We start from the raw sequence: 27,001 nt of genomic DNA on the forward strand, positions 1-27,001 counted from the left end.
ACTTTGGTGAGTTTGGGGAGGTGAGTTTCTCCCCAGGATATGGTTTATTGTTCCCCAGCAGCCACCAGTGGATGCTTTTTTCTTTCTTCCTTCACTGGTGGCGTTATCAATGGAGCTGCTTTCTCCTCCTTTCTTGCCTTTGGAGGGCCGCCTTTTCTGAGTTCCCTTTAGGGCCTGAGCCAGGGAAAGGCATTGGCCCTGAGCTTTGCCTGTGTTTCCAGATGGAGGCCAGTGACCTTTCAGTGGATCTGAAGTCTAACAAAAGACAATGTCTTATTTTCATCACACCCCAAAGAAGAGGAATCTGTGAGAAATATTGTGGAGAAATTTAACACTATCAGTGGAAGCAAGGTGAGGAGTCTCTGCCTCTATGTGCCTCCCCTCCTACCTCTGGAGTGGTAGCCCTTTGGTTAATGGCAACCCAATAGGGTAACCAACTATCCCAATTTTAGCACTGAGAGCATTGTGTCCTGGGAGACCCTTCCCTGGAATGTAAATAATCCTGGTTTTAGCAACAAGTGTGGAAAGTTGGAGGAAATGTACAAAACTCATAAGTTTTAGAGGGTCTGAAAGCAACATTGTCTTTAGTATCAAATGGATATGGCACAGGTTATCCATCATCTTTAATTGTTGTCACCCACTTGACCACTGATATTGGCAACCATGATTTGTAGTTCAGAATGGTCATCCATCCATGGTTGCATCATTCAAAGTGATGTGGCTTAAGTGTATATAATGAATATTAACAGTTCATCTTTGACTTTGCCTGTGGATTAATTGGTGTGCTTTGTAACTAGATAGTGCCAGTTTAATTTTTTAACATTGTGAATATTGTGACCATGTTTTCTAAAAGGTCAGATGAGAATGATTATAATATCAATGCAGCCATGATCCCATCACTGAAGAAGAAGGCTAAACAACTATGTAATTTTGATGATGGATGGAAGGACACATACTATTGAACTGGGAAGGTAAATAACCAAACAGAGCATACTGCATAATATGCAGAAAAAAATTTGAGATTGTACATGGTGGAGAAGGGGATGTGCAAGCACATGTGGAGAGCAAATCTCACAAGTAGGATGGGACGAGTGGATGCTTCTAAACCAATCGAAAATACTTTTGTTTCCCAAAAGACACCAATGTTCAGTCAAAAATAGCAACTGCTGAATTAGCATGGGCATACCAGGCAAACAAGCATGCATTGTCATAGCGTTCCTTTGATTGCTCTATGAAATTGAGTAAAGTTTCGTTTCCTGATTTAGGAATTGCAGCTAAAATACCCTCTGGACAAAGAAGAGGGGAAATTTTGATAACAAATGTGTTGGTCCCTTACAGTGTAAAGCGAATTTCTGTCATATCTCACCAACAATTCTGGTTTCTATAGTACATCAGTTTTAAGTAATATGCTGAATCATGGCAGCAAAAATATGTTTCCTCCAGCTGTTAGGTACTTTGACTTGAAAACAGAAGTTTCAAATCATCTTCTTCATTTCTATGAGGATTTTAATGAAACTGCTGAAATCATAAAATATTGTTGATATTTGTCTAAATACAAACTAGACTTAGCTCATCTATCTGCATATTTGTCAGACAGTACAGATGTAAATTTTGGCAAATTCTATTCAGTCTATAAACTTCTTACCAAAGAAAATGAAAAGATCTTATTCATTCAATGCCTTGTACATCTTATATACAGCACTGCTAAAAAGGGATGTGAGTTGCTTAAATGTGATATTGAGACTTTCATAATGAAAGCTTTTGGTTACTTTTCAATTTCCTCAAAAAGTGCTGAAGCACTTAAGGAGATTTTTGACTTCACAGAAATGGAAGGTGATAACCTCTTTAGATGTGTGCCTACAAGATGGCTGTCATTGCAGCGAGCCATAGAAAAGATGCTAAAATGTTGGCCTGCCATAAGACCATATTTTCAAAGGACAAGAATAATGTCCTTTGACATTGTTTGGGATCTGAAAGGAGAAAAAAATCCAGAATCTGAAGTGGGCCTTAAAAAAATCAGTAAGTCCCTTGTGACTTTGATTTTTATGAATCTGTCTCTCAAAAGCCAGGGTGCCCCTGGAAGAACTGAGACAAACTGAGTTTCTGAACATTTGAAAATGAGGAGCAGGCTCAAGATCCACAGGGTGTAACCATCCCGTGAGGCCCTGCCTTAGCAGCCAGTCAGTGAGGCTCTTCGCCTTCTTTCCCTTTCTCTGATTCCACCTATGTACAACTTATGAAAACTTGCATTACTATAGACTGGGAGTTTTTAAATTGGAAACTGTGAATCTAAAGGGGCCAGAGGATAGAAATCAGGAAATCTGAAAACTTCAATGGAGAAAAGTTTTCATTTCTTTCCGTCAGGAAAATAGGCAACAAACCACAGCAGTATTAGTACCTGTGTCTCTGTCGTCACTAGGAATCACAGATATCCATGTTACAGATATCTTAAAATATTTACGTACAGCACCACTTTGAAATTATGGTAATAATTAGATCCACCCCCTAGGTCTTGTAATCTTTAATATGCTAATAAAGAAACACATCTATTATATGACAGATTTAAATGTCTAACAATTTGATTTCAATAAAATCGCATTTCAATAAAATTGAAATTTGCATTTCAATAAAATTGGCTTCCTTTGCAATCCTGTGTATTGTATTTTGTGCGTTTCTCCAGACTGCCAAAGGGGTTGGTGACACATTGAAAGTTAAGGGTCTTGGCCGGGCGCGGTGGCTCAAGCCTGTAATCCCAGCACTTTGGGAGGCCGAGACGGGCGGATCACGAGGTCAGGAGATCGAGACCATCCTGGCTAACACAGTGAAACCCCGTCTCTACTAAAAATACAAAAACTTAGCCGGGCGAGGTGGCAGGCGCCTGTAGTCCCAGCTACTCGGGAGGCTGAGGCAGGAGAATGGCGTAAACCCGGGAGGCGGAGCTTGCAGTGAGCTGAGATCCGGCCACTGCACTCCAGCCTGGGTGACAGAGCGAGACTCCGTCTCAAAAAAAAAAAAAAAAAAAAAAAAAAAAAGAAAGTTAAGGGTCTCTTGTAAATTTGTTTGAGTTCTTTGTAGGTTCTGGATATTAGCCCTTTGTCAGATGAGTAGATTGCAAAAATTTTCTCCCATTCTGTAGGTTGCCTGTTCACTCTGATGGTAGTTTCTTTTGCTGTGCAGAAGCTAAGTGGGCAAAGGATATGAACAGACATTTCTCAAAAGAAGACATTCATACAGCCAACAGACACATGAAAAAATGCTCATCATCACTGGCCATCAGAGAAATGCAAATCAAAACCACAATGAGATACCATCTCACACCAGTTAGAATGGCAATCATTAAAAAGTCAGGAAACAACAGGTGCTGGAGAGGATGTGGAGAAATAGGAACACTTTTACACTGTTGGTGGGATTGTAAACTAGTTCAACCATTATGGAAAACAGTATGGTGATTCCTCAAGGATCTAGAACTAGATGTACCATATGACCCAGCCATCCCATTACTGGGTATATACCCAAAGGATTATAAATTATGCTGCTATAAAGACACATGCACACGTATGTTTATTGCGGCACTATTCACAATAGCAAAGACTTGGAATCAACCCAAATGTCCATCAGTGACAGATTGGATTAAGAAAATGTGGCACATATACACCATGGAATACTATGCAGCCATAAAAAAGGATGAGTTTGTGTCCTTTGTAGGGACATGGATGCAGCTGGAAACCATCATTCTTAGCAAACTATCACAAGAACAGAAAACCAAACACCGCATGTTCTCACTCATAGGTGGGAACTGAACAATGAGATCACCTGGACTCAGGAAGGGGAACATCACACACCGGGGCCTATCATGGGGAGGGGGGAGGGGGGAGGAATTGCATTGGGAGTTATACCTGATGTAAATGACGAGTTGATGGGTGCTGACGAGTTGATGGGTGCAGCACACCAACATGGCACAAGTATACATATGTAACAAACCTGCACGTTATGCACATGTACCCTAGAACTTAAAGTATAATAATAATAAATAAATTAAAAAAAAAAAAAAAAGAAAGTTAAGAGTCTCTGCTGCGGATCATGCATAGAAAGCTTTACAAAATGGATAAGGGGAATAGGCTTTCCTGCATCCTTACCTGGGCTGCAGCCTTTCCATCAGCTGGAGAAGGCAACAGCTAGTGCCTATGAGTTGAGAGGGCAGTGATCCCTTTGCGTAAGAACTATCCTGTTTCCACATATTCAAGGGTATGCAATTCCCATAATATACAAAGTTTTTCTTTAGGTTTAGGTGACACGCCTTGAGTAGGAATATCATGAGGCTGTTTCCAGCTTTGAGTGTGCTAGTGGCAGGGTGGAAGGGATCTGAGAGCATCTAGTCTTGGCCTATCTTAAATCCAGGCACTGAGGTCCAGAGGGGAGTTATTTACCCAGGTCACATCAGATGAAGATGCTGAAGTATTCCAAGAGGGTTTTAGTTTTATTCCAAATAGGATAAGTGTTCTGAGAGTGTGAGGAGAGAAGGGGAGGAGGCTGGGGTAAGGATGGACATAGAAGGGGATGGAAAAGAGTGCTGAGAGAACTCAGAACCAAATTTCAGGCTATCACTTTCTCCACGCCACATTCCAGTGCGTTGCCATCAACTCTTCTGTGACTCTTCAGGAATTCTATTAATTCCCCAGGACCAACTCAGACTTTCATAACTTAGATGTAGTTATATTACTTCCCTGAAGCACTTTTACGCACAAAGAATAGATGTAACAAACAAACGTCACAAGATTTAATTTTTGAGTTTCCTCTTTTATTCTGAGGAATTCTGCTGTAATTCTCAGTGACACAGAACCTCTAGAGCTACTTCACTGTGACAGCCTTCTTCAAATCTCCGAAGGGCTGTTACATAAGGAAGAGGGTTGGAGTTCTGTATTCAATCAAGAAGGCAGAAGAATAAGATGATAAGTTGCTACAGAGAGGCATAATTTAAAGTCAATTTAAACTGTAATCCCAGCACTTTGCAAGGCAGAGGTGGGAGGATTGCTTTGAGCTCAGGAGTTCGAGACCATCCTGGGCAACATAGTGAAACCCCGTCTCTACAAACAAAATAAAGAATTAGCTGGGTGAGGTGGCACACACCTGTAATCCCAGCTACTCCGGAGGTTGAGGCTGGAGAATCGCTTGAACCCAGGAGGCAAGAGGCAGAGGTTGCAGTGAACTGGGATGGCGCCACTGCACTCCAGCCTGGGCAATCAACTGAGATCCTGTATCAAAAAAAAAAAAAAGAGTCAATTTAAGGTTCATTCCTAGGATTGAGCAGATCGCCTTGGATTAGGCAAGATTTTAAGTGCTTTCCAACTCTGAAATTTATACCTTTCCCTGTAGATATCTAAGCCCAGCAAATCCTGGGCCTGAAGTTTAAAACTAGGATCCTGATCTCCCAACCACATTTAGATGATCCTATAGTGTAATGAAGGGTGCTTGGGCTTTGAAACCAGGCAAACTTGGATTCTGACCTGGGACAACTAAGTCACTGGACCTCACTGAACCTTAGCTCCCTCCACTGACAATGGGGACAATCTGCTGGAGGGTGTGTAGGAGACCTCGCGTTGCCTTTTAGAGGTTCTGGAAATGTCCCTTGAATGATGAATGGAGTTAACTTAAAAATCTTCGCCTTCTATCAGTCCCGCTCCGTCAGGCGGGAGGCAGAAAACCCCAGCCCTGGCTCCAGGACAGGGCCGAAGGTAGTATAGACGGAGCAACGGGTCCGGCTACCGCCGGGATGTCGCAGCGCAGGGCCTCCTGTTTGCCTGACCTATAGGCCGACCCGATTCAGCCGAAGGGAATGGACAGGGCAGAGCCCTGCAAGGCTAGAAGGGACATAGCGCATGCGCGCGGCAGGGAGGGCGTCTCCGGCAGGGAGCGGCCTCTGCTCAGCGCGAGACTGCCGGGCGCTGGGTGGGACAGCGCTGGCGCGGAGACTGCTTCCGGATTCCAGGTACCTCGAGTGGCGGCAGCTAGCCCCAGACTTCTGTCTTTTCAGCCGCAGTGAGGGCTCGGGGCTGCAGGTGAGCTGTGCATCCCGCAATGGAGACCTTCCTGCTCTGAATTTTCTTACAGAACCGCAGAAATATAAGGGGCGTTGCTTACCGGGCATCCCCTCCCCCGCGCCAAACCTGTACAGCAAACGATGATGCAGAGGACCTTGAGGGGATTTTGCAGGCCATCGGTCTTACCTCCCCGGTATCATTTTTCTCCTCCTCCTGGGAATTTCCCGAGTTTTTGCCTTCTGGTATCCCTAAATATCCCACCTATGCTGCCTCCTCCCTTCCTGGAGCTGGGGTGGTGGGGTGGGCTCATGGACCATTGCAAAATGCTTGGCAGGATTTTAACTTTCCCAGCACTACCCAGACCCCACTCGAAAATGTGCCTTTTGTGCCCTCCAAGAGCTCACGGGTAGGTAACTGTTATATCTTTAGCATGTGAAAATGCTTTTTATATAACAGTTGACTGAAAATCTCTTAGTTCTCCAAATTTTGGAGGATTTGGGGCGGTAGGCCTTGTTTTTTACCTAGTATAGTAAATCGTTTTGCTGCATTGCATCCCAGATGCTTTCTAGCCCTTCCAAGGCTTGAGCATCGCATTTGTGATGAGAGCGTGTGATGTGCTGTGCACATCCTCTCCCACCTTATCCCTTTCATGTTAACACAGCCTCTGGCTTTAATGTGTGCTTCTGGCCTGGCCACATGGCTCCGCCATGGAAAAGGTGATTCTTTTGTCTAAATATCCTCTCTGAGAACAGAACCTTCTTACAAGCATTGGGAGTAGATTTATTTTGCCTCCTTAGAACAACAGTCACTTCACTAAGGAGATTAAGGAGCTGCCTGTTTCCTGGCAATAAAGCTGTATTGGGTAGATCAGTTACAGAATGTTTTCAGGCAGAAGCTGTTCCTTTGGTTCACTCACTCGTTTATTCATTTAACAAGTATTTTAAGTACCTGCCTTGTGCACCCTCGGTTTGCCCTCAAGGAGCTTGGCTGACTGAGAGGCGAGAGAATCCCAACCAAGTAAAAGAGTATGGATCCTCAAGAGAAGATCGCAGGAAGAGCTGGGAGGCTCAGGATGGAGTGGAATTAATTTTCACAACAGCTACTTGGCTTTAGGAGACAATTAGGTCTAAAAGTTACACCTGATATTGAAAGTGCTCTCATAAGCCTCAGATCTGTATGTAATGGTGTTTTCCTGTGTGTTGGGCGTCTCAGACTGAATACATTCCAAACACGTCCCATCATTCCTAACCACCTCCCTCTTCCCCGCCCCGCACACCTGCTGCTGTTCCCATGTTCTCTGTCTCAGAGAATAACATGAGGCTCCCTGACTCCCTGCTTCTCCTAATGGTCTGAGCCAGATACCTAGGGGTGAGTCATCTCTGATTCACCCTTGACTTTCCCTTCCCTCCTCGAATTCAATTCTGCTGACTCTACCTCCTGAACCTCTGAAATCTGTCCACCTTCTCTCCATTCTCATTGCCATTTCTCTAGATAAGCCTACCCTTATCAACTAAGCTCTTGCTTACTTTACTGCAACAGCTTCCCGATGTATCTCCCTGCCTGACTTCACAACCCATCTTCACTACTGCAACTGGGAAGTGCTTGTTGGAATTTAAATCTGATTGTGAGGCTCCCTTTGGTGATCCTTCTCTGCCCCTAGGACAGAACCAGACTCCCTTTACAGGGCTTATGTGGGTGTACAGCCCTGTCTTTCTCACCAGCTCCCTCTCTTTTCACAAGCCCCTTGTACTTTTCATTTTGAGAACATGCTTTCTTGTGCCATGAGGGCCTTGCACACACGCTCCCTTCTGCCAGGAACACCCTTCCCTGCCACCCTCTTCACTTGACTTATGCTCCCCTGTAGGGTAAATGCACCTGACAGCAATAATTAAAGCATACCCTTAGAATGACCCTGTGTGGCAGATGAACCTGAATGCGTTTTCTGAACTAGGGAACCCAGGCCTGCCCAACCCAGAGATTTGTTTCTTGTCTATGAAGAACATCTGAGCCCTGCCCCACCTGTCCCATAGAACAGGGGCCATATGGGGAATTGAGGCCTTGAATTTTGAGTTAAATCAAGGTTGCCAGGAGGAGGTCATTGAGGGGAGGGTGTTAAGTGAAAATGCTACGTAAATTGCATGATGTTTGCAAGCGGCTGTTTTCCTGCCCAGCTCACCGCCGCTGGACTCCCTCCTCTGTATGAAAGCCCCTAATGAAACCCCATGTCTCACTTGCTGGCTCTGGGTCTCTTTTGGCCTCTTGAACCTGTTGCCTTCCTTATTGAGGTTAATAGGGGTTTGGCACAACATCTCTCCAAGGTCCCAGCTGGAACCCTGTGTTATCTGGGCATCCTTCCTTAGGCTCCCAGTCCTTGCTGGGTGCCACTCCTTGTTATGGTACCTACACCTCTCCTCTTAGGGCTCATTCACACATCTGCCTCCTACAGCTGTGTTGTACTGGACCAAGGCCATGTCTAAGCACTTACCATTGCTTCCTGCTGCCTTGCACAAAGAAAATGCTCAATAAATAGCTGTTAAGTTGAATTGAGTACAAATATATGTTACGATACTATGATATGATTCGTTAAGTAAATCATAAATTCACTCTACCTCAGTTTTCTCAGTGTGCTGAAATAGTAATAGCCTTACACACGTCAAGCTCAAAATAGATGTCAGGGTGAATGAGAAGAAGAATCATTATTATTGGAGCAGCTAATATTTGTTGAGTGCTCAGTATGTGCAAGGCACTGTTCTAAGTGCTTTATAGTATTAACTCATTTAATTCTCAGAACAATCCTATAAGGTAGATATTTTTGTTATCCTTATTTTAAAGTTGGAGAAACTGAGTTATTGAGTTTCCACAGCTAGTAAGTGGCAGTGTCAGGTTTGAAGGTAAGCATACTTTAGAGTATATGGTTAGCTCCTTTAGAAAGTAGTAAGTAGGACCAAACATGAGAAGTTCATGGGGCTGAACATTGTAAGTTACCAGATGGAACACAGTGCCCCGTGGTCACAACTTTAAGCTGTGAAGAGCATGTGATTGATCCAGAATTGAAAACTCTGAAGAACATGTTTGGTTTACATATTCACTTTTTTCAGCAGCTAACTCAGTTACCGGAGGTGATGTTGCATAGTGGTTAGGACTGAGACTTCCCCGAGTCAGAAATCTTTGTTTTGCTGTATAACCTTCGGGCATTGCTTGCATTCTCTGTGCGCCAGTTTCCTCATCTGGAAAATGAGGATAATCATGATAGTACATACCATAGGGTGTGGTCATGATTACATGAGTTGATACATGCAAGGCACCTAGAATGCCTTAGAATGGCACCTAACACATAGTAATTGATCAAAAACATTATAACCTCTCTTATTATTATTTGTTTAGCCATCATTCAGTCAGCAAACGGTTTTTGGACCCAGCTTCTCCCTACATGTTACATCCTACTGTACCACCTCTCGGGCACAGATGAGCTCTCCTGTTTCAGTTCTCCTTCCTGTAGATACTGAGCATTTTTTACTGTTGCCTCCTTTTTGGTGCTGTCATCTCCTGTGCCTGAGATTCCCTCCCCCATACCCTTCCTCATAGTAAGTTCTGGTTGATGACTTTGAGATCAGCTCAAAACTTCTTTTCTTCTTCTTCGTCTTCATCTTCATCTTTGTCGTCGTCATCGTCGTCATCATTGTCTTCTTCTTCTTTCTTCCTTCTTCTTCCTCCTCCTCCTTCTCCTCCTCTTCCTCCTCCTTCTCCTCCTCCTTCTTCTTCTTCCTTCTTCCTTCTTCTTTCTTCTTCTTCTCTTTTTTTTCTTTTTTTTTTTTGAGATGCCCAGGCTGGAGTGCAATGGCACAATCTCAGCTCACTGCAACCTCTGCCTCCCAGGTTCAAGGGATTTTCCTGTCTCAGCCTCCTGAGTAGCTGGGATTACAGACATGCACCATCATGCCACACCCGGCTAATTTTTTGTATATTTAGTAGAGACGGGGTTTCACCATGTTGACTACACTGGTCTTGAACTCCTGACCTCAAGTGATCCACCAGCCTCTGCCTTCCAAAGTGCTGGGATTACAGGGGTGAGCCACCTCGTCCGGCCCGTTTTTCTGTTCTTCTACATTAATTTGTTACCAGTTGCTGTGGGAGATAAAAGGCCCATTAACCTAAATGATAAGCAATGAGAAAATTGTAAAAATATGCAAGGAATCTCATGTACCATTCCTTATATTTACAAAGATAATTACCTTCCCTGTGAAGGAAATATAGATGTGAGAAAGCTCAGAAATAAAGGCACCACTAGGAATCTTAGACCTTAAAAAGCTGTATGGAACTCTACAACTCTTTTCATCTATTCTCTTAACTTGCAGGGAGAGTTCAGGGTGAGGGAGGGGCATGGTCTGAGGCCTGGTAGCCACATCTCTAGCCTGTGGCTGACACACTATCTACTGCATCTGAGAGAATTGTGGGCAGGGTTTCAGTGGGACTTCTCACTACTGGGTATGTTTCAGCTGCTGCTATGATGCACAGTAGGATGTCATTGTCATCCATCTAACTTCATGCTGGGGCTATATTGTATTCTCTAGTGATTTGCCATTGATTAAGTGTGGATGTCTCTGCTACCACAGAAGAGTTGTCTTGCAAGGAAACTAATGACAAAGCCATTGTTTAAACTGAATTATTCAATCTCTAAGAAGACATCCATCTGTAAAGAATGAGAGGACTACTATCCGTACAAACATAAAAGAATTACAAGATGGAGTTGTGGAAGTTAAGGAATTTAGAGGAGGAAGAAGCCATTTGCACCAGATCACTTTGATATACAGGCTAGAGTTAAGGAAATTAGGAGGTAGTTAATAAGGGTAGAAGTCAGGGAAGAAGATTCAAAGGGAGGTGGGGTACAGGGGATAGTCGGGCTTTTGGGGATGGACAGGGAGGGAGGACATTTCAGGCAGGAAAGTGAAAAGTGAAGATTGTAGTGTCACGGTTCAGTGAAGAGACCTGGCTGACCAGAGCAGAAGTTTTATTTGGGGAAGTAGAAAGAATTAAACAGCTGAGAGTATGGCAGATCTTGAAGACAGGCAGAGGAGAATCAGCTTGAGGTATCCCCCGGAGTGTGCTTAACAGTGATGAGGATGAAGGGGATAGTAGAGGGTTGGGAGAGGTGAAGTTTGAACCTCTTTTTTCCCTTGAGACAGGGTCTCACTCTGTCACCCAGGCTGTAGTGCAGCGGCACAATCATGGCTCATTGCAAACTCAACCTCCCGTGCCCAAGCAGTCCTCCCAACTCAGCATCCCAAGTAGCTGGGACCACAGGTGCTTGCCATTACACCCCGCTAATTTTTTGTATTTTTACTAGAGATGGGGTTTTGCCATGTTGCTCAGGTTGGTCTCAAACTCCTGGGCTCAAGCCAAATGCCTGCCTTGGTCTTCCAAAATACTAGGATTACAGGCGTGAGCACCATGCCTGGCTGAACTTCCCTTTCTTTAGTAGATTAGAGAAATTAATTTCTGTAATTCTGTGGAATGCCTTTGTATTAGTCATTCTCACACTGCTCTAAAGAAGTACCTCAGACTCGGTAATTCATGAAGAAAAGAGGTTTAATCAACTCAACCAGGCTGTATAGGAGGTGTGGCTGGGGATGCCTCAGGAAACTTACAGTCATGGTGGAAGGCAAAGGGGAAGCAAGCATATCTTCACATGGCGTCAGGAGTGGGAGAGAGCATGAAGGGGGAAGTGCTACACACTTTCAAACATCCAGATCTTATGAGAACTTTATCATGAGACAGTACTAGGGGGATGATGCTAAACCATTAGAAACCACCCCCATGATCCAGTCACCTCCCACCAGGCCCTGGTGGATCACAATTCAACATGGGATTTGAGTGGGGACACACAGCCAAACCATATAAGCATATCATTTTTAGATACATTCCGTCCCCAAAACTTTTTATTTTGTATAATCTGTCCTTTTCCCCTTGCTTTAGAATTGCAACCTTGCCAATGGACCTGATCGGTTTTGGTTATGCAGCCCTCGTGACATTTGGAAGCATTTTTGGATATAAGCGGAGAGGTAAGCCTAACCCAAATTTTCATGAAAGGGAATTAGTGGGGGGTTTGGAGGTTGTGCTAGGTCATCTGAGGGTCTGTAAGTAGGATGAGAAGCTAAAGATGCCTTAGAGGTGGCTGAAGACCAGCGTGTCATGGAAGGGATTCATGAAAGGAAGAGGCTTCTGTGGGGTTGGGCATTACAGAGTGTTCCAACCTGGGGGTTCTGGGCCTCTTTTCCACCACAAAACTTTCACTTCACTTCATTATCGGTTGCATAGTTAATTGATTTAATTTCCCTCAGGACCATTGCTTGTTATTAAATAAGGATTTTTTTTTTTTTTTTTTTTTTTTGCTTTACATAATCGTGATACCAAAAAACTGAGTTCTGTTGATCCTGTGTGTTGCAATGAAAGCATTGTTAAATATTCAATTATCATATCCAAAGTTGTCTTTTCACCTTTGTCCAAAAGAGGGGGAAAAAAACTGAGGTAATCAATTAAAGGGTTTTTATGGAGAAAAAGGAAAGGTCAAGATTTTTTATCTTACTTTTATTTTAGAATCATTTATAGTCATGATGTCTCCTAGTTATGTTTCATATATATATATGTACAACCTTTAATCGTCTTTCTGACAAACCGTCTCTTACATTTTAATGAAATTTTTTAAATGAAGCTTTTTATTTCAAAGGGTATTGTATTTGTGGCAGTGGTTGACTTGAATTTGAGTGAAAAAGCCAGGTCTGCATGGTTACCAGTTAGCTTCCTTCATTAAAGGCTGCTAAGAAGTCAAAGACCAGAAGCACAGTATAGCTCTTATAGCTGGGGGGCTAGCAGGGTAGAAATGACCATCATCTATGATTCCTTAAAGCCTATAATTCATCTTGGATTTTTGTTCATTGTTTCCATCTTAATGTATGTATTAGAGGTATGTATTTGAAGAAGAAAAAGATAATGGCACCAAAGTAAGACCTATAAACCAACTACTCAGAGGTTGACGTTTCATAATCTACTTTAAAGAGGACTCAGTTTAAAATGCTGATAAGATTGTTTTTGAAAAAAAGAATTTCATTGTCAAAGACAATGTCTAAATAACTTCTATTACAGAATAGAAAAGAACATCTGGGCATTTTTGCCTGTCTTTATGAGAGGTAGAAAGACAGTGGGCGGAGGGGGGAGAGAGAAAGAGAGAGAGTGTGTGTGTGTGTGTGTGTGTGTGTGTGTGTGTGTGTGTGTGTGTGTGTGTGTTGGAATGGAAGGAATCATTTTACTCTAACTCGCATCTCTTCAGTGTTTACCAGCTGGTGGGAACAAATGAAATTACATTAGCTGTGAGGTCTCTGATTTCAAGGGCTTGCTGTTGTCCACCTGCACAATATAGTTCCTTGGCCTCCTGCAAGAGCCCCCCACTAAGTGATCCTGGAAGCCCCCAAGGGTATTATGGGTTCACAAGGAAGCTCACTTTGTAGTATAATGTGAGTTAAAAGCACGGGCCACAGAATCAAGCATTCCTGCATTCTAGTCTTGACACTACCACTTACTAGCACTGATACTCAGGTGAGGTGTTTCAACATCTGGGCCTCAGTTCCTCACCTGTAAATTAATCTGTTAGGATTAAATAAGATGATGCATGGTACACATTTCACATGGTGCCTGGCATAGAATAAAGTTTTAATATTCTTTTTTTTTTTTTCTGCTGCTGCTGCTGCCCTGCCAGTGGGTGGTCTGTGAACCAATGAGGCATAATACCTTTTTCTAGTTTTGTACTCTAGTTTTATATTATGTTCTAAGCTGCCAGTGGCCCAAATGTCTTAGAATGTGTGTGTAAGGTGAGTTAACTCTCCTTTGACTTAGAGCTTCCCTAGGTATGAGTCCTATGTAGCTGGGCCAGGAGACCCTTCTACAGGATAGTTATTGAGAATAATCTTGGGTGGGTGAAAGATGTGATGTTGAAATGGTATTTGGTGGGAGGACATGGATGTATCTAAATCCTAAACTAGACCAGCTGTGAGACACAAGTGGGGTTAAAGGGAGAAGCTGATAGATTTTTATTTTGGTGGGGGTACAGTGGGGAGAGAGGGGAGCCAGTGGCGGGACACAGGATGCTGACCACTGTGCTTGCCTGGGCTCACCCCTCCTCCCAGGTAGGTCTCCAGAGAGGTGGATGACCAGGAAGACACTATGATATGGAGGCTCTTCTTAGGCCAGGTAACACTGAGTGCCCAGAGCGAAAGAGGGCCAGATGGCATTCCCTGCCTTCTCCCACACTAGGGCTGAACCAGACCTTACACCTTCCTACTCCAGTGGAAGGCAAGGGCACTGACACAGCCATCCCTCCAGAGAGGCTCAGGTGTGCTTGCTGGGCAGGCCGCTGTTCTGAGGACCACAAGAGCACCTGCAGGGAAGCTCCCAGAGGCATCTTTCAACTCCTTTTAAAACTCCTCTTCCAAGACTGCCCCACCCAGATCAGGCCTCCCAGGAAGTGGGAAGGAAAGAGTTTAGAGCTGCTTTTCTTGTAGCCCCCACTGTGGGGTACTGAGCTTGTTCTCAGGATCTTTGCTTCCTTCCAATAGCATGGCTTTCTTGTAAAACAGCTCATAGTCCTGCCACCTTCCTCAGGCAAGATGAAATTTCTCAAGAACCTTCCTGGTTCTTGCTGCCGGTGAGCCTGCCTCTGCTGTTTGCTGTCTGATCTCATCAAGACTGAAGTGTAGACACTGCCACTTTCTCCGCATACTTAAGTGTGTGTGTATGGTGGTGGTGGGGAGGGTGGGATGGGGTGATCCTAACAGTTCAGAAATCTTCAGGGTATACAGAAAAGAGCATCATAGAATCTCTAGGTGGGAAAACACCTTAATGGTCACCTAGTTGCGCATTTCAGAAAATATTTTAATCTCTTTAACAATATCCTTATCTGGTATCTTCTGCTTGAACATGAACCATAACAGGGATGCATTAAATCAGTATATATCAAGTGCTCCTATGTACCTGGCCCTGTGTCTCCCCCTGGGGAAACAGCAATGAGAAAAAAGAATGGCGCTCACAAGTGGGTAAGGGCAGACTGACATTCAATCCATGAACAGCATATAAACGTATGATCAGGAATAGTGGAAGACTATGATGGGGGTCCTCGTTCAGAATGGTGGGTCAGAGAAGTCAACACTTAAGCAGACATCCGAAGGTGAGCTGCACTTGGCCAAGTGAAGTGCAGAGACAAGCAGTCTGCACAAGGAACAGTATGTCTAAAAGCCATGAGGAATAGAGTTTGGTATATTCAGAGAACTGAAAGAAGGCCAGGGTTCCCACAATATAGCAAACTGGATTATTTTTCCTAAGAGCTTTGGGAAGCACTGAGGGTTTTTAATTAGGAGAGTGACCTGTCCAGATGTATGTTTTTTAAAAGATCATCTTACCATGTTTGAAGAATAGCTTTTGGGGGAAACAATGTGTAATTTAACATTATCTCCAACTGTAACATTCTAAGCCATTTTATATATATGTCATGGATGATTGACACACACACACACACACATATATATATATATATATATATATATATATATATATATATATATATATATATGGCATGGATGATTAACCCTGTTTTACAACTGCTAAAACTTAGGGAGGCTAAGTGACTTAGCCAGAGTCCTTTAGCCAGCAAGTGAAAGAATTAGGACTAGAACCTAACGTGTTTGTCTTCTCATTCAGGATGCTGCTCTGGTGTGTGTGTGCGTGTGTGTGTGTGTTGTGTGGTGTGTGTTGTGTTGTGTGTGTGGTGTGTGTTGTGTGTGTGATATGTGTGTGTTGTGTGTGGGATGTGTGTGTTGTGTGTGTGTTGGGTGTGTGATATGTGTGTGTTTTGTGTGTTGTGTTTATGTGTTGTACGTGTGTGTTGGATGTGTATGCATGCATGTGCTGCAGTGGTTTTTAACCCTGGCTGCACATTTGAATTTCCAATGGATATTTTAAAAATAGAGATACTTTGACCCTACCCCCCCAAGGGATTTTAACCCAATAGATTCTAAATAGGGTGAGTTCCATGAAGCAAGGATTGTGTGTGTGTTATTCATAGTGTCACTGGCATGTAACCCACTGTCCAGTGCACAGAAAGTGCTTGGTGTTTGTCACAGTGCTCTGGGGCGGGTGTATGGGTTGGGGGCTGGGAGTGTACTGGTGGGGTCAGTGCATGGGATAGGGACTGGGTAGCTGGGGTCAGTACTCTGGTTCTTCCTCTTTCTTGGTAGGGCCTCCATTAGTCCTTGAGTCCTGACATCTTGAGGCTTGAAGGTTTGTTAATTATTCAGTATGGAACCATTGCTTGGTTTGTATAGCACTTCTGTCTTTACCTCTATAAACTAAAAATACCTTTGCATCTTAGTTTTTATCATCACAACCTCATCATAAAAAGGAGGCAAGGAGAATAGAACAAATTTAAAAAGAAGGGCTTAGGAAGTTAAATAATTGCCCAAGACCATGCAATCAATGTCCAAGCCACCAGCACAAGGCAGGTTTTCTTATTCCCCCAAGTGACATCTGACCCCCTGCACTGCTGCGCCCACAGGGCTCCTCTGCCTTGCGTTTGGGTTCAGCAGGAAACAGTCATCTCCTAGAAAGTATCCATGAAGAGGTCTATTCTTAATTTGGCTTTGTCCAGTTACTGTGCCCAAGCAGGAATACATTTGAAGGTACCTGTATCATGCTAGAAGTAATGGAATGAATTCCTTTCATTTTGGGATTCTCTTTGTGAGCCCATGTTTTTTTCCCCTCCCAGGTGGTGTTCTATCTTTGATTGCTGGTCTTTTTGTTGGATGTTTGGCTGGCTATGGAGCTTACCGTGTCTCCAATGACAAACGAGATGTAAAAGTGTCACTGTGTAAGTAAGGCATTTTTTCCTGGTTACAGAGACTCAAACATTGGAGGTGGTGATCTTTTTTGATACCCTATGCTAGATATACCTGAACATATTTAGTCAAATGGCAAATGGCCATCTGCATGTGTTGAGGCTGAATACAACACTTACTCCTTTCTAGAAAGACCTGATAAAAAATGATGTTACTGCTACCAGGCCTTCCAACTGAGAAGAATATTTCTATAAAAACCTGTTACCTGAAAAATTGAATTACGAAAAGCAAGGAATTATTTTCAGATTTTCTGCTAACTCTCCTAAATGCATGTTTAGCATAGTTTTCACATTGCTGTGAGAATAACTAAAAAAGAGACAGCCTTGCATTGTTTCATTTAATTCACAAACAGCTTTTAGATTCTGCACTGCCTTAAGACTTAACCTAAAAAAGTAAGGCTGACACTTTTTTAGTTTCTTCCCTTGTTAAGCTTAATGGGAGAATATCCACAGAAAAAATGGAAACCTGTGTGTTTAAAGTCACCAGGACACTTGACTTTCATCTCACTTGAAAGAGATATACAGTGAAGGTTTAGAAAACTATGCCAAGGACATTTTCTCTAGTTGATTTATTATTCAAAGTGCCTTGGTCATGTATGGAAAAAAATATAAATGAAGACAAAATTGTTCTATATTTGAAGGAGAGAGAGATTTGGGTTTTTTTTTTTTTTTTCTTTAGTCATTTTTATAAGGGGGTAGGGATATTTTTAGTAATGAGGTTATGTTAGATGTATCAGCCAGATATAGTGATATTAGGATTTTTATTGATGTGCATTTAAATAGTTCACAAGTATTTGTTGTCAGTCATTTTATTTTTTATATCAATAAACAGTTTTTCTTTGAAAGCTGTTTTTAAACTGTGGCATTGATGTCCTAATCTCTTACATAAAACTACCTCTCCCTTCATAGGCACAGCTCTAAAAAGGCTGACATGATGCTTCTGAATAAATACTATTGCTTAGACTATTTAGTCTGCAGGCATCAAATTCTCCAAAATGGAATGCTACAAAACAAAACCAGTCTGCCTTCTTTTAAGTATTTTTTTATTAATCAGATCTTACTTGTAAAAGATACATTAACTGTTTTCTTCATATTCAGTTAACTGAACATTATTGAGTGTGTCCTGTGGGTCCAAGTGTACTACTTAGTGTTTCTGAGGGAAGTTGAATAAAGCTCAGTGCTAGCCTTCAAGGAGTGTTCTTTGAATAGAAATTTAGGTTAGTTAGAAAAAGACTCTTAGCTAGGCATGGTGGCTCATGCCTATAATCTCAGCACTTTGGGAGGCCGAGGCTGGTGGATCACTTGAGACCAGGAGTTCAAGACCAGCCTGGCCAACATAGCAAGACCCTGTCTCTACTAAAAATACAAAAATTAGCTGGATGTGGTTGTGCATGGCTGTAATCTCAGCTACTCAGGAGGCTGAGGCAGGAGAATTGCTTGAACCCGGGAGGCGGAGGTTGCTGTGAGCTGAGATCACGCCACTGTATTCCAGCCTGGGTGACAGGGCAAGACTCTGTCTCAACAACAACAACAACAACAACAACAAAAAAAGAAAAAAAGTCTTTCTCTTTTGAAGATATTTCAGGAATTGATTTTAACATGTTTGTTGACCCAGAAACCTTTTTGATGAGGTAGATTATGAAGTGTTTTTTTTGTTGTTGTTTGTTTTTTGTTATTTTGAGACGGAGTTTCATTCTTATTGCCCAGTCTAGAGTGCAATGGCACAATCTCAGTTCACTGCAACCTCCACCTCCCCGGTTCGAGCGATTCTCCTGCCTCAGCCTCCCAAGTAGCTGGGAGTACAGACATGTGCCACCACGCCCTGCTAAATTTTTTTGTATTTTTAGTAGAGACGAGGTTTCTCCATGTTGGTCAGGCTGGCCTCGAACTCCCAACATCAGGTGATCCGCCCACCTCTGCCTCCCAAAGTGCTGGGATTATAGGCTTGAGCCACTGGCCCACGAAGTGTTTTAATAGAGCACTTTATCTTTTCCAGACAATGGCAACTCAGTACCTATCCATTATAGTTGTAATGTTAGAAAGCTTTAAATGGTACCCACTGTTTTCCCACAAGCATGGATAACATGTTTGAAACTCTGGTTTATGAATTAGTTTGGTTTTCAGTTACAGCTTTCTTCCTGGCTACCATAATGGGTGTGAGATTTAAGAGGTCCAAGAAAATAATGCCTGCTGGTCTGGTTGCAGGTTTGAGGTAAGTAAAGCTATTTTGATCAATACTTTCCTGTGCTGTTGTTTTGAAGTGCTGAATTTTTGGGAAACATCAATTTTAATTTGAAAGATCAAAGTCCTTTTTGTTACAATAAGCATGACAGTAAAAACCTTAAGATAGCATGGATTCAGTGGGTCTTTGATATTGATGTACCCGTGAACATTCTTACTGGCTATGCATAGTGCTGCTGTAGTACGGAGTCACAAAGCCATACTGGCCTTTTTCAGAAGAAAGAGCTAAACTCAGCCTCATTTTTCCTCAGGATTCACCCATCTGCAACAGTAAATGTGTTCATTTAAATCTAATACTCAGTCCCTTTTAGAAAGTTTGACAGAGTGACAGTGTGATACAGTTATTTCAAGTTTTTAAGGGAGAGAAATTTAATATTTTTAAGAGTTTTTAAGAGGGAAGTTTTAATATTTTTTAAAAGATAAACAGAGCGCCTCAAGTTTCTCTTAATTTGATCCAGTAATTCTATCCATGAGATTAAGCATATCACCAAATAAAAATTTAGAGATAACATTTTACAAATTTCTCCGGAAAGTTAGCTTTATATGTTGAAAGCTATAAACATGTTTATTTCCTTCGATAGACATTTTCACTTTTTGGAATTTATTCCAAAGCAGTGAGATATGCACAAAGACTGATGTTCATTGTAACTTTATTTCCAATGGAAACACGATAGACTGAAAAATTAGGAACAACCTAACAGTTCACCAGTAAGGAGATGTTTGAATAAATGTTTTGTCCATTTAATGGAATATTGAGTGAGCATTACATTTTTATGTTTTCAAAAATGATTTGGTGGCATTGGAAAATCTTAGTGACATAAGTAAGGTATAAAAACAGGATAAAAAACAACCAAATACAGTGTGATTAAAAAAATGTTTGTGTATAAAAAAACAGGAAGGAAATACTTCAAACTATTAGTAGTGTTTTTCTGTGGGTGGTAGCATGATGAATAATTTTAATGTTCCTCTTTCTACTTTAGTCACACTACTACTTTTTCTACTCTAGTCACACTAGAAAATTCTAGTGTGACTAGAATTTTCAGGGAGGGGAGGAGGAGTGTGATTACAAAAGACAGCTTTCCAGTTATAGCCCTGTTCTAAAAGTGATACTTGGTGGTAGGAAGAATCAGAAGTAGGGTTTATGGGCTGGGTGTGGTAGCTCACACCCGTAATCCCAGCACTTTGGGAGGCTGAGGCGGATGGATCACTTAAGGTCAGGAGCTCAAGGTCAGGACCTCAAGACCAGCCTAGCCAACATGGCACAACCCCATCTCTACAAAAATTAGCCGTGTGTGGTGGCAGGCACCTGTAATCCCAGCTACTTGGGAGGCTGAGGCAGAATTGCTTGAGCTCAGGAGGTGGAGGTTTCAGTGAGCCAAGATTGCATCAGTACACTCCATCCTGGGTGACACAGTGAGACTTTCCTGACTCCCATCAGGAAAAAAAAAAAAAAAAAAAAAAAAAAGTAGGGTTTATGCATCCAGAAGGTGGCCTCAGTTAATAGAAAGTAGCTGAGATTAAATTAGTAACTCCCCCAAGTTGGTCCTTGATTATTTTTTCAAGTTGCTTTATTTTACTAGCTTTTGAAAGTTTGTTTCTTCCCAAACCTTTCTCTCATAAACCCTCATCCAAGGTTTTCAGGACAACAGGTTCTGATTTTTCCTTATTCATTTAGCGAACATTTTAAAGTGGCTAATTCAGTTATGTCTGGGATATTTTAATCCTCCAACGGGTTGAACTGGGAGAGTCCCCAAGCCAAGATTAGTAACACCAATGGATAGGCGAGTGCATGGCCCTTTCTGTCTTATGCCAGATAAAAGTGACTCACTCTCCCTTTGTCTTTGTTTTATTTTAAATCCAGCCTCATGATGATCCTGAGACTTGTCTTGTTGCTGCTCTGAGCATCTGGAGGAACAGAAAACTAAGTTCATGTCATCCTGCTGTAATGGGCAGAGCATATTTTTTTTGTATTTAAAAGATAAACTTCAATATGGAATGCTAGAAACACAAATAGCACTGTCACCTCTAATATGAACATTAGTTTGAGGTAGTTTTTTCCTAAAGCAAAAGTTTTAACTGTTTTCTAATTGTCAAGCGCTGTTTTCATTAAAAGTGTCTAATGAATCATGATACGCTCTTCCATTTGCTGTGTCTATTTTCTATATATTTGGCATTTTTTGAAAATTCCAAATACTCATGTCTCAAGTAAGCTTAAACTACAACTTGTCACATAAAGCAGTTCTTAAGTGGAGTTCACAGAATGCTAATGTATCTATTTGTCATTTGTGTTATATTTGATATTATTAGAAATTATACTTTTTCCATTTTAATTGTATTGCTGCCAGTGCTATTTTTTTCTTTAAAACATTTTATTCTTAGCACACTCTTACGTCCTAACAGAATGTATTCAGTATTCAAATAAAAGACATTTTGGTTCAAACCTGTTTCTTTCATGTTAGTTTTTCCTCTGAATACTTAAATCATCTTTGACATTTAAATGTTCAATTATTAACGAAAAGGGTTGAGAAGGAGGGTTTATTTAAGCCAACACTCTACTTCCTCAGGAGTAGATATTTTTTCTCTCTTAAAGAGTAACAATTCTGAAACAAAACCAATTTTGTTTCAAATTACCACTTTATTTTTAGGCATAGTTATAACTTTTAACGTCCAAGGCACTTTTAGGGTCCAAACTGAACATCAGGAAACCCGAATCCCAGCCCAATTCTTCCACCCATCTGATGCTCTTTGGAAGGTCATTTCCTTTCCCTCTGACTCAGTTTCTCATCCTTAAGGAGGAATTGAACTAAATGCTCGACCCCTTAGAGCTCTAAAAATCTATAGTTCCTATCCTGTTGGCTCTGTGCAGTGGTGTCATATTTCACACCCTTTCTTGAAGTGAAAGTGTAGGGTCCTCAACTGATAACAGCAGAGTTCATGTGGTTCTGTTCCATCGGTTACCTTTCCCAACTGACTTTCAAGGAGGTTGTTAAACTTTCAGTGATAAGTAATTCAATTAAGGGCAGAAAAAAGCTCTACCAGTTGAACTGACTAGGAAATCTAGATAAAATTCTTTGACGTACTTAAAACCCAATTTAAAGAAGAAGAAAAAAAATCCCTTGAATCCTAATGATGGCAAAGAGGTTGTTACCACAGGCAAGGCTGGAAAAAACCGTCATCATTGAGGTGCTCTGCTCACTCACTAGCTGTCAGAGATGATTGAGGAGAATCTTCAGATTCCGACTGACAGCAGCTTATAATAGTCAAAACCGATTATGATACTGAAGTAGAAACTAACTGTGAAATTGATCCTAGAAATACATGCCGTGTCTGCAGAATATTCTAGTGATTGAAAGTTTAAGAAACTAGTTTGAAGCTATGCTGTTCCCTGGACTTTTCCCAAAATGTGGTAGAAGTGTATGATGGTGATGTGTGTGCTTTTTGTTTTGTTTTGTTTTTAAAGAAATCTTTGACATTCATTTGCATATTTGTGATTTTACTCTTTTGCAATATGTAGAAGGATTCATATTTGGATGGTTCTGATTTATTGGTTTTTTTTGTCTTATGAAAAATAGAAAAGGCTGTCTAGCTTACAGGTATTAGGCAGTTTATGTCTTCATGTTTCATTACTTTATTACATTAACGTGGCTTTATGATATTTTTATGGGTCTGCTACAAATGCAGAGTGAAATATTTACTATGTTTCTTAGACTTCATTTGTTTCATTTGTTAATACTCAGCTACTATACTATTCATGTTTTTAAGAAACATACCACGTTCCAATTTAAATGTGTTCTTCACAGTCTCAATAGATTCTTCATCCAGTAGAGACTTCCTTTGGCTTCCAGGTTGGAGAAATTTATTAATTGTGGGGATGTGGCTGTTTCTGGCCTTGAATTTCTAAAATGCAAAAGAACCCTATCCATGAGAGAAGAATATAGCAAAACAAAGTAAAATGCAAATGAGCCACATTCTGGTGGAGGTGGGGGATAATTGGGATTTTCATACATTGTGTGGCATTGCAAAGTGATACTGCCACTTTGCAAGTTAGCCATATTTCTCAACCACAAAAATATTCATAGGCTATTACCAAGTGATTCCATTTTAAAAATTGTATCCTAATGATGTAATCTTAAATGTGGAAAAATCTACACCTACAAAGATGTTGTTGCAACATTATTTATAAAAACAAACATTCTAAAGCATCCCGGTATACAATAAAGAGAAGTCCTCATTTTTCTTATGCCAGAAGCATTTTTCATGTTATGTAATCTTTGAAAACATAACTTTAAGTGGCTGCATAGAATTCTATCCAATGAATGTATCCTCATTTATGTAGACATTTCTCAGGTATGAGACATTTAAGTTGTTTATGATTTTCACTATTTAAAATCAGGTTAGGCCGTGGCACCGGTGAAAGTGGCCACTTTGGCAGTGACTCATCCTCGCAGCTAATGGGAAACAAGCGTGTTCTAGAAAGCCGGAGACTCCAGCGACCCCTCTTACCAACATCATGGCAGTCCCAGGTTGCAACAAGGACAGTGTCAGAGCAGGCTGTAAAAAATGTGGCTTCCTGGCCACCTGACTTTTGAATGCTGCAACTTTCTCCAAGTAGACCCCAAAGGGACATAGTGAAGATTGATGAATAAAATGAAGAACTGAATAAATTGCAGGTATTACAGGAAAAAAATAAATGAAGAGGAGAAGAAAAAGCAAAGAGAAAATCAATTTTTTTAAAAAACAAAGCGGTCTTATTCATCCAGTTCCACTGAAGAGGACATTGCAAAAGAAACAAAAATATCAGAAGAAAAAAAAGAAAAAAAAGCCGGGTGTGGTGGCTCACGCCTGTAATTCCAGCACTTTGGGAGGCTGAGGTGGGTGGATCATGAGGTCAGGAGTTCAAGACCAGCTAGTCAACGTGGTGAAATCCCATCTCTACTAAAAGTACAAAAAAAAAAAAAAAAAAAAAAAAAAAAAATTATCTGGGCATAGTAGCTACTTAGGAGGCTGAGGCAGGAAAATCGCTTGAACCTGGGAGGCAGAGGTTGCAGTGAGCCAAGACCACACCACTGCACTCCAGCCTGGGCAACAGAGCAAGACTCCATCTCAAAAAAAATAAAAGAAAAAAGAAAAAAAAAAGTAAATCAAAAAAAGAAAGCTGGGTGTGGTGGCTCACACTTGTAATCCCAGCACTTTGGAAGGCAGAGGCAGGCAGATCACCTGAGGTTGGGAGTTCAAGACCAGCCTGGCCAACATGGTGAAACCCATCTCTACTAAAAATACAAAAATTAGCCAGGGATGGTGGCGGGCACCTGTAATCCCAGCTACTTGGGAGGCTGAGGCAGGAGAATCTCTTGAACCCAGGAGGCAGAGGTTGCAGTGAGCCGAGATTGTGCCACTATGCTCAACTTGGGGAACAGAGCAAGATATCATTTCCAAAAAAAAGGAAAAGAAAAAAGGAAAATCATTCTTCAACCCCTATTTGTTATGAATCCTCCGAAAAGTAACTGAGGCTTTAGCTTAAGCCATTAAATTTAAAGATTTGTTTAAAAATTATTTGCCCTTCCTTGGAATTTGCTATATATTATGCTTTGCAATAAATCGCAGCCTTTTCCATATAGACATTTTTCATGTGTGGTACCGTTATCCCTCTAGCAATATATTTTTAATGTGCTATGACTATAAAGTATTAAATCAGTCTTGTTACTTGATAGCCATGCCCCAAGTATAGCTATTTGTACATACTAAACATATCATTTTTGGTGTTTGTGTCTTTGTGTGTTTGGCTGTTATTATTACCTCCTAAGTTGATTGTAAAACGGCTTTACTACAGTCAACACAGGTAAAATCTACCTACCTGTTAATGAGTATTGCTGAATCAGGTGTCCACCTTCCAGTAATGAAGCTAGGTATGGGGTAATGTTTTACTCTTGACACTGAAAAATTTAATAGCTTTGTAAGATATATAAAGATAGTGAAATTCTGTACTGTTTTTTAAATCTCTAGGGTTTTTTAAAATATAGAAGATGAAACTGCTTAATGGTCTTGACTAGGACTTTTAAAATGAATGGTGTCTGCGGGAAGATGATCATGAAAACATTTAAACAAAGTTTCATTGTTTTATGAAATGCAGAGTTTCTAATAGCTGCCTCCTTTGTTTTTGTAACAATTAAAATATTTCTTTTTTGTTAAAAAGATTATTTTGAACATAATAAATGGAATATACATATAATCAAGAAAAGTTTCAAAAATAGACTCCATTGTAAAGAAATGAGGCAGACTAACAATGTCAAAACATGTTTATGATGTAATATGGGTCAGGTGCAGTGGCTCATGCCTGTAATCCCAGCACTTTGGGAGGCTGAGGCAGGAGGATCATTTGAGCCCAGGACTTCAAGACATCTGCTTTCTCTTATGTTACGTTTTAGTTTACCACATTATATTGAAGTTACCAGTCTATGCGCTTGGTTTCGCCAGGAGATAGCTGCCTTGAGGGCATCTTCGTATTTCTAGCACAGGCCTTAGCATAAAGAAGTTAGTAGGTTCATAAATGATGGTGAATGACTGAATGAAAGAATAAGTGGATAATACAAATCCATTCTCCCTGCAGTTCTTGGGAGCTATTTGGGTACCATTACCTGTAGCAGAGGAAAGCCCAAGAGGACACTGGGTTTGCACTCTTCGGTCATTAAGATAACTTCAGGTTGCTGTGTATCAGCCCAGCTCAGCCGATTGCACACAAGAAAATCTTGTCAGTGGTCTCTCAGTGCCTGCATGATGGTTAATAAGGAAAAGGCAGAGGATGAAGGACACACCTAACATATAATTTAAAGTCAGCTTGATTTGGCAGAAAGTCTTCTAGAAGTTAAGAGACCTGGCTGCTAATTTGTTCTTTGCCACTGGCTAGCTGTGTAAGCTCAAGCAAACCCCATTTCTCTTGGGCTTCATGAGGTGAAAGGAATGGATAAGAAAAACAAAAAAACAACAAAAAAAGAAAGGAATGGAATAGCTTAAATCCTCCGGACTTATTCTGAACATAGGAAACAGCTTTATCTCATGTGCTTGTCTTCTTTTCACCTTCTCTCCCCGTACCTATCCTGTGAACCTCTGTAGAGTGATTTTCGCACCACACCCTCCATTGGTGGCTCTTCCGGGGCTGATGGTATTTTCTCCTTGCACCATCTCAGGGTGTGTTCTTTGGTGTGCTGCTCTTTGGAAGGTACTGTGTTTGCAGGGGGAGTGTCATTCTCAGAGGGACCCAACCCTCATTTTTATAAGCAAATTGTCTTCAAATAGGGCTGTAAATTACGACTTTGAGTCAAAATTGATCAAATACAAAATGAAATGTAAGTTTGGAGGAGGTGGTCACTAAGGTACATTCCAGGCCGTAGACTTCATGATGTTTTGATACTTGAGCAGAGACCTGAGTACAGGTTCCAACTTTATTAGTTGTATGACATTGGGCAAGTTACGTTGCTGCTTTAAGATATAGTTGCTTCATCTGTAAATGAGGAAATAATTTATTCTTATTTACAGATGAAGCAACCACATGGTATCTTGTGGAGTTATTATGAAGATTAAATGGATTAATGCATGCAAATTGTATAGCACGGCACTTGACACTCAGTAAAGGTGAGTGATTATTATTATTAGCACTGTTCTTAGTGCAGTTACAGTCCCATTTTTAGTTATGAGAAGTCTGTGCTTCATTGTATCTTACAACAAAAACTTCATGCATTAGTTTACCACATGGTGGTGGTAAACATTCACTCTGTTGTCAGTATTTGTA

General features: G+C 41.2%; 1 protein-coding gene and 1 long non-coding RNA gene across 4 annotated transcripts in view; one reads left to right on the forward strand and one right to left on the reverse strand.

Moving 5' to 3' along the window:
* Positions 1 to 5,923: 5,923 nt before the first annotated feature.
* On the forward strand, positions 5,924 to 21,655 carry TMEM14A (transmembrane protein 14A). Its single transcript, XM_050789294.1, has 5 exons — positions 5,924 to 6,056; positions 12,012 to 12,097; positions 16,846 to 16,947; positions 19,099 to 19,186; positions 21,077 to 21,655. The coding sequence occupies exons 2-5, from the start codon at positions 12,028 to 12,030 to the stop codon at positions 21,114 to 21,116; spliced, it is 300 nt and encodes a 99-aa protein (XP_050645251.1). The 5' UTR covers positions 5,924 to 6,056; positions 12,012 to 12,027; the 3' UTR covers positions 21,117 to 21,655.
* Positions 20,886 to 27,001, reverse strand: part of LOC126953702 (uncharacterized) — a 33,205-nt gene continuing 27,089 nt past the window's right edge. For all 3 annotated transcript variants that reach the window (XR_007725300.1, XR_007725301.1, XR_007725299.1), the window contains one exon: positions 20,886 to 25,982. This is a non-coding gene — a long non-coding RNA (uncharacterized LOC126953702). The remainder of the gene's footprint in view (positions 25,983 to 27,001) is intronic.

This window comes from Macaca thibetana, chromosome 4, assembly GCF_024542745.1.
Source record: "Macaca thibetana thibetana isolate TM-01 chromosome 4, ASM2454274v1, whole genome shotgun sequence".
NCBI classification, from domain to species: domain Eukaryota; kingdom Metazoa; phylum Chordata; class Mammalia; order Primates; family Cercopithecidae; genus Macaca; species Macaca thibetana.

Excerpts from the sequence above, each read along its gene's own strand:
- TMEM14A (XM_050789294.1), top strand. The coding sequence starts at position 12,028 with ATGGACCTGATCGGTTTTGGTTATGCAGCCCTCGTGACATTTGGAAGC. Across the intron at positions 16,948-19,098 it reads AGATGTAAAAGTGTCACTGT|TTACAGCTTTCTTCCTGGCT; the intron begins GTAAGTAAGGCA and ends TTTGGTTTTCAG. Across the intron at positions 19,187-21,076 it reads GGTCTGGTTGCAGGTTTGAG|CCTCATGATGATCCTGAGAC; the intron begins GTAAGTAAAGCT and ends TTTTAAATCCAG.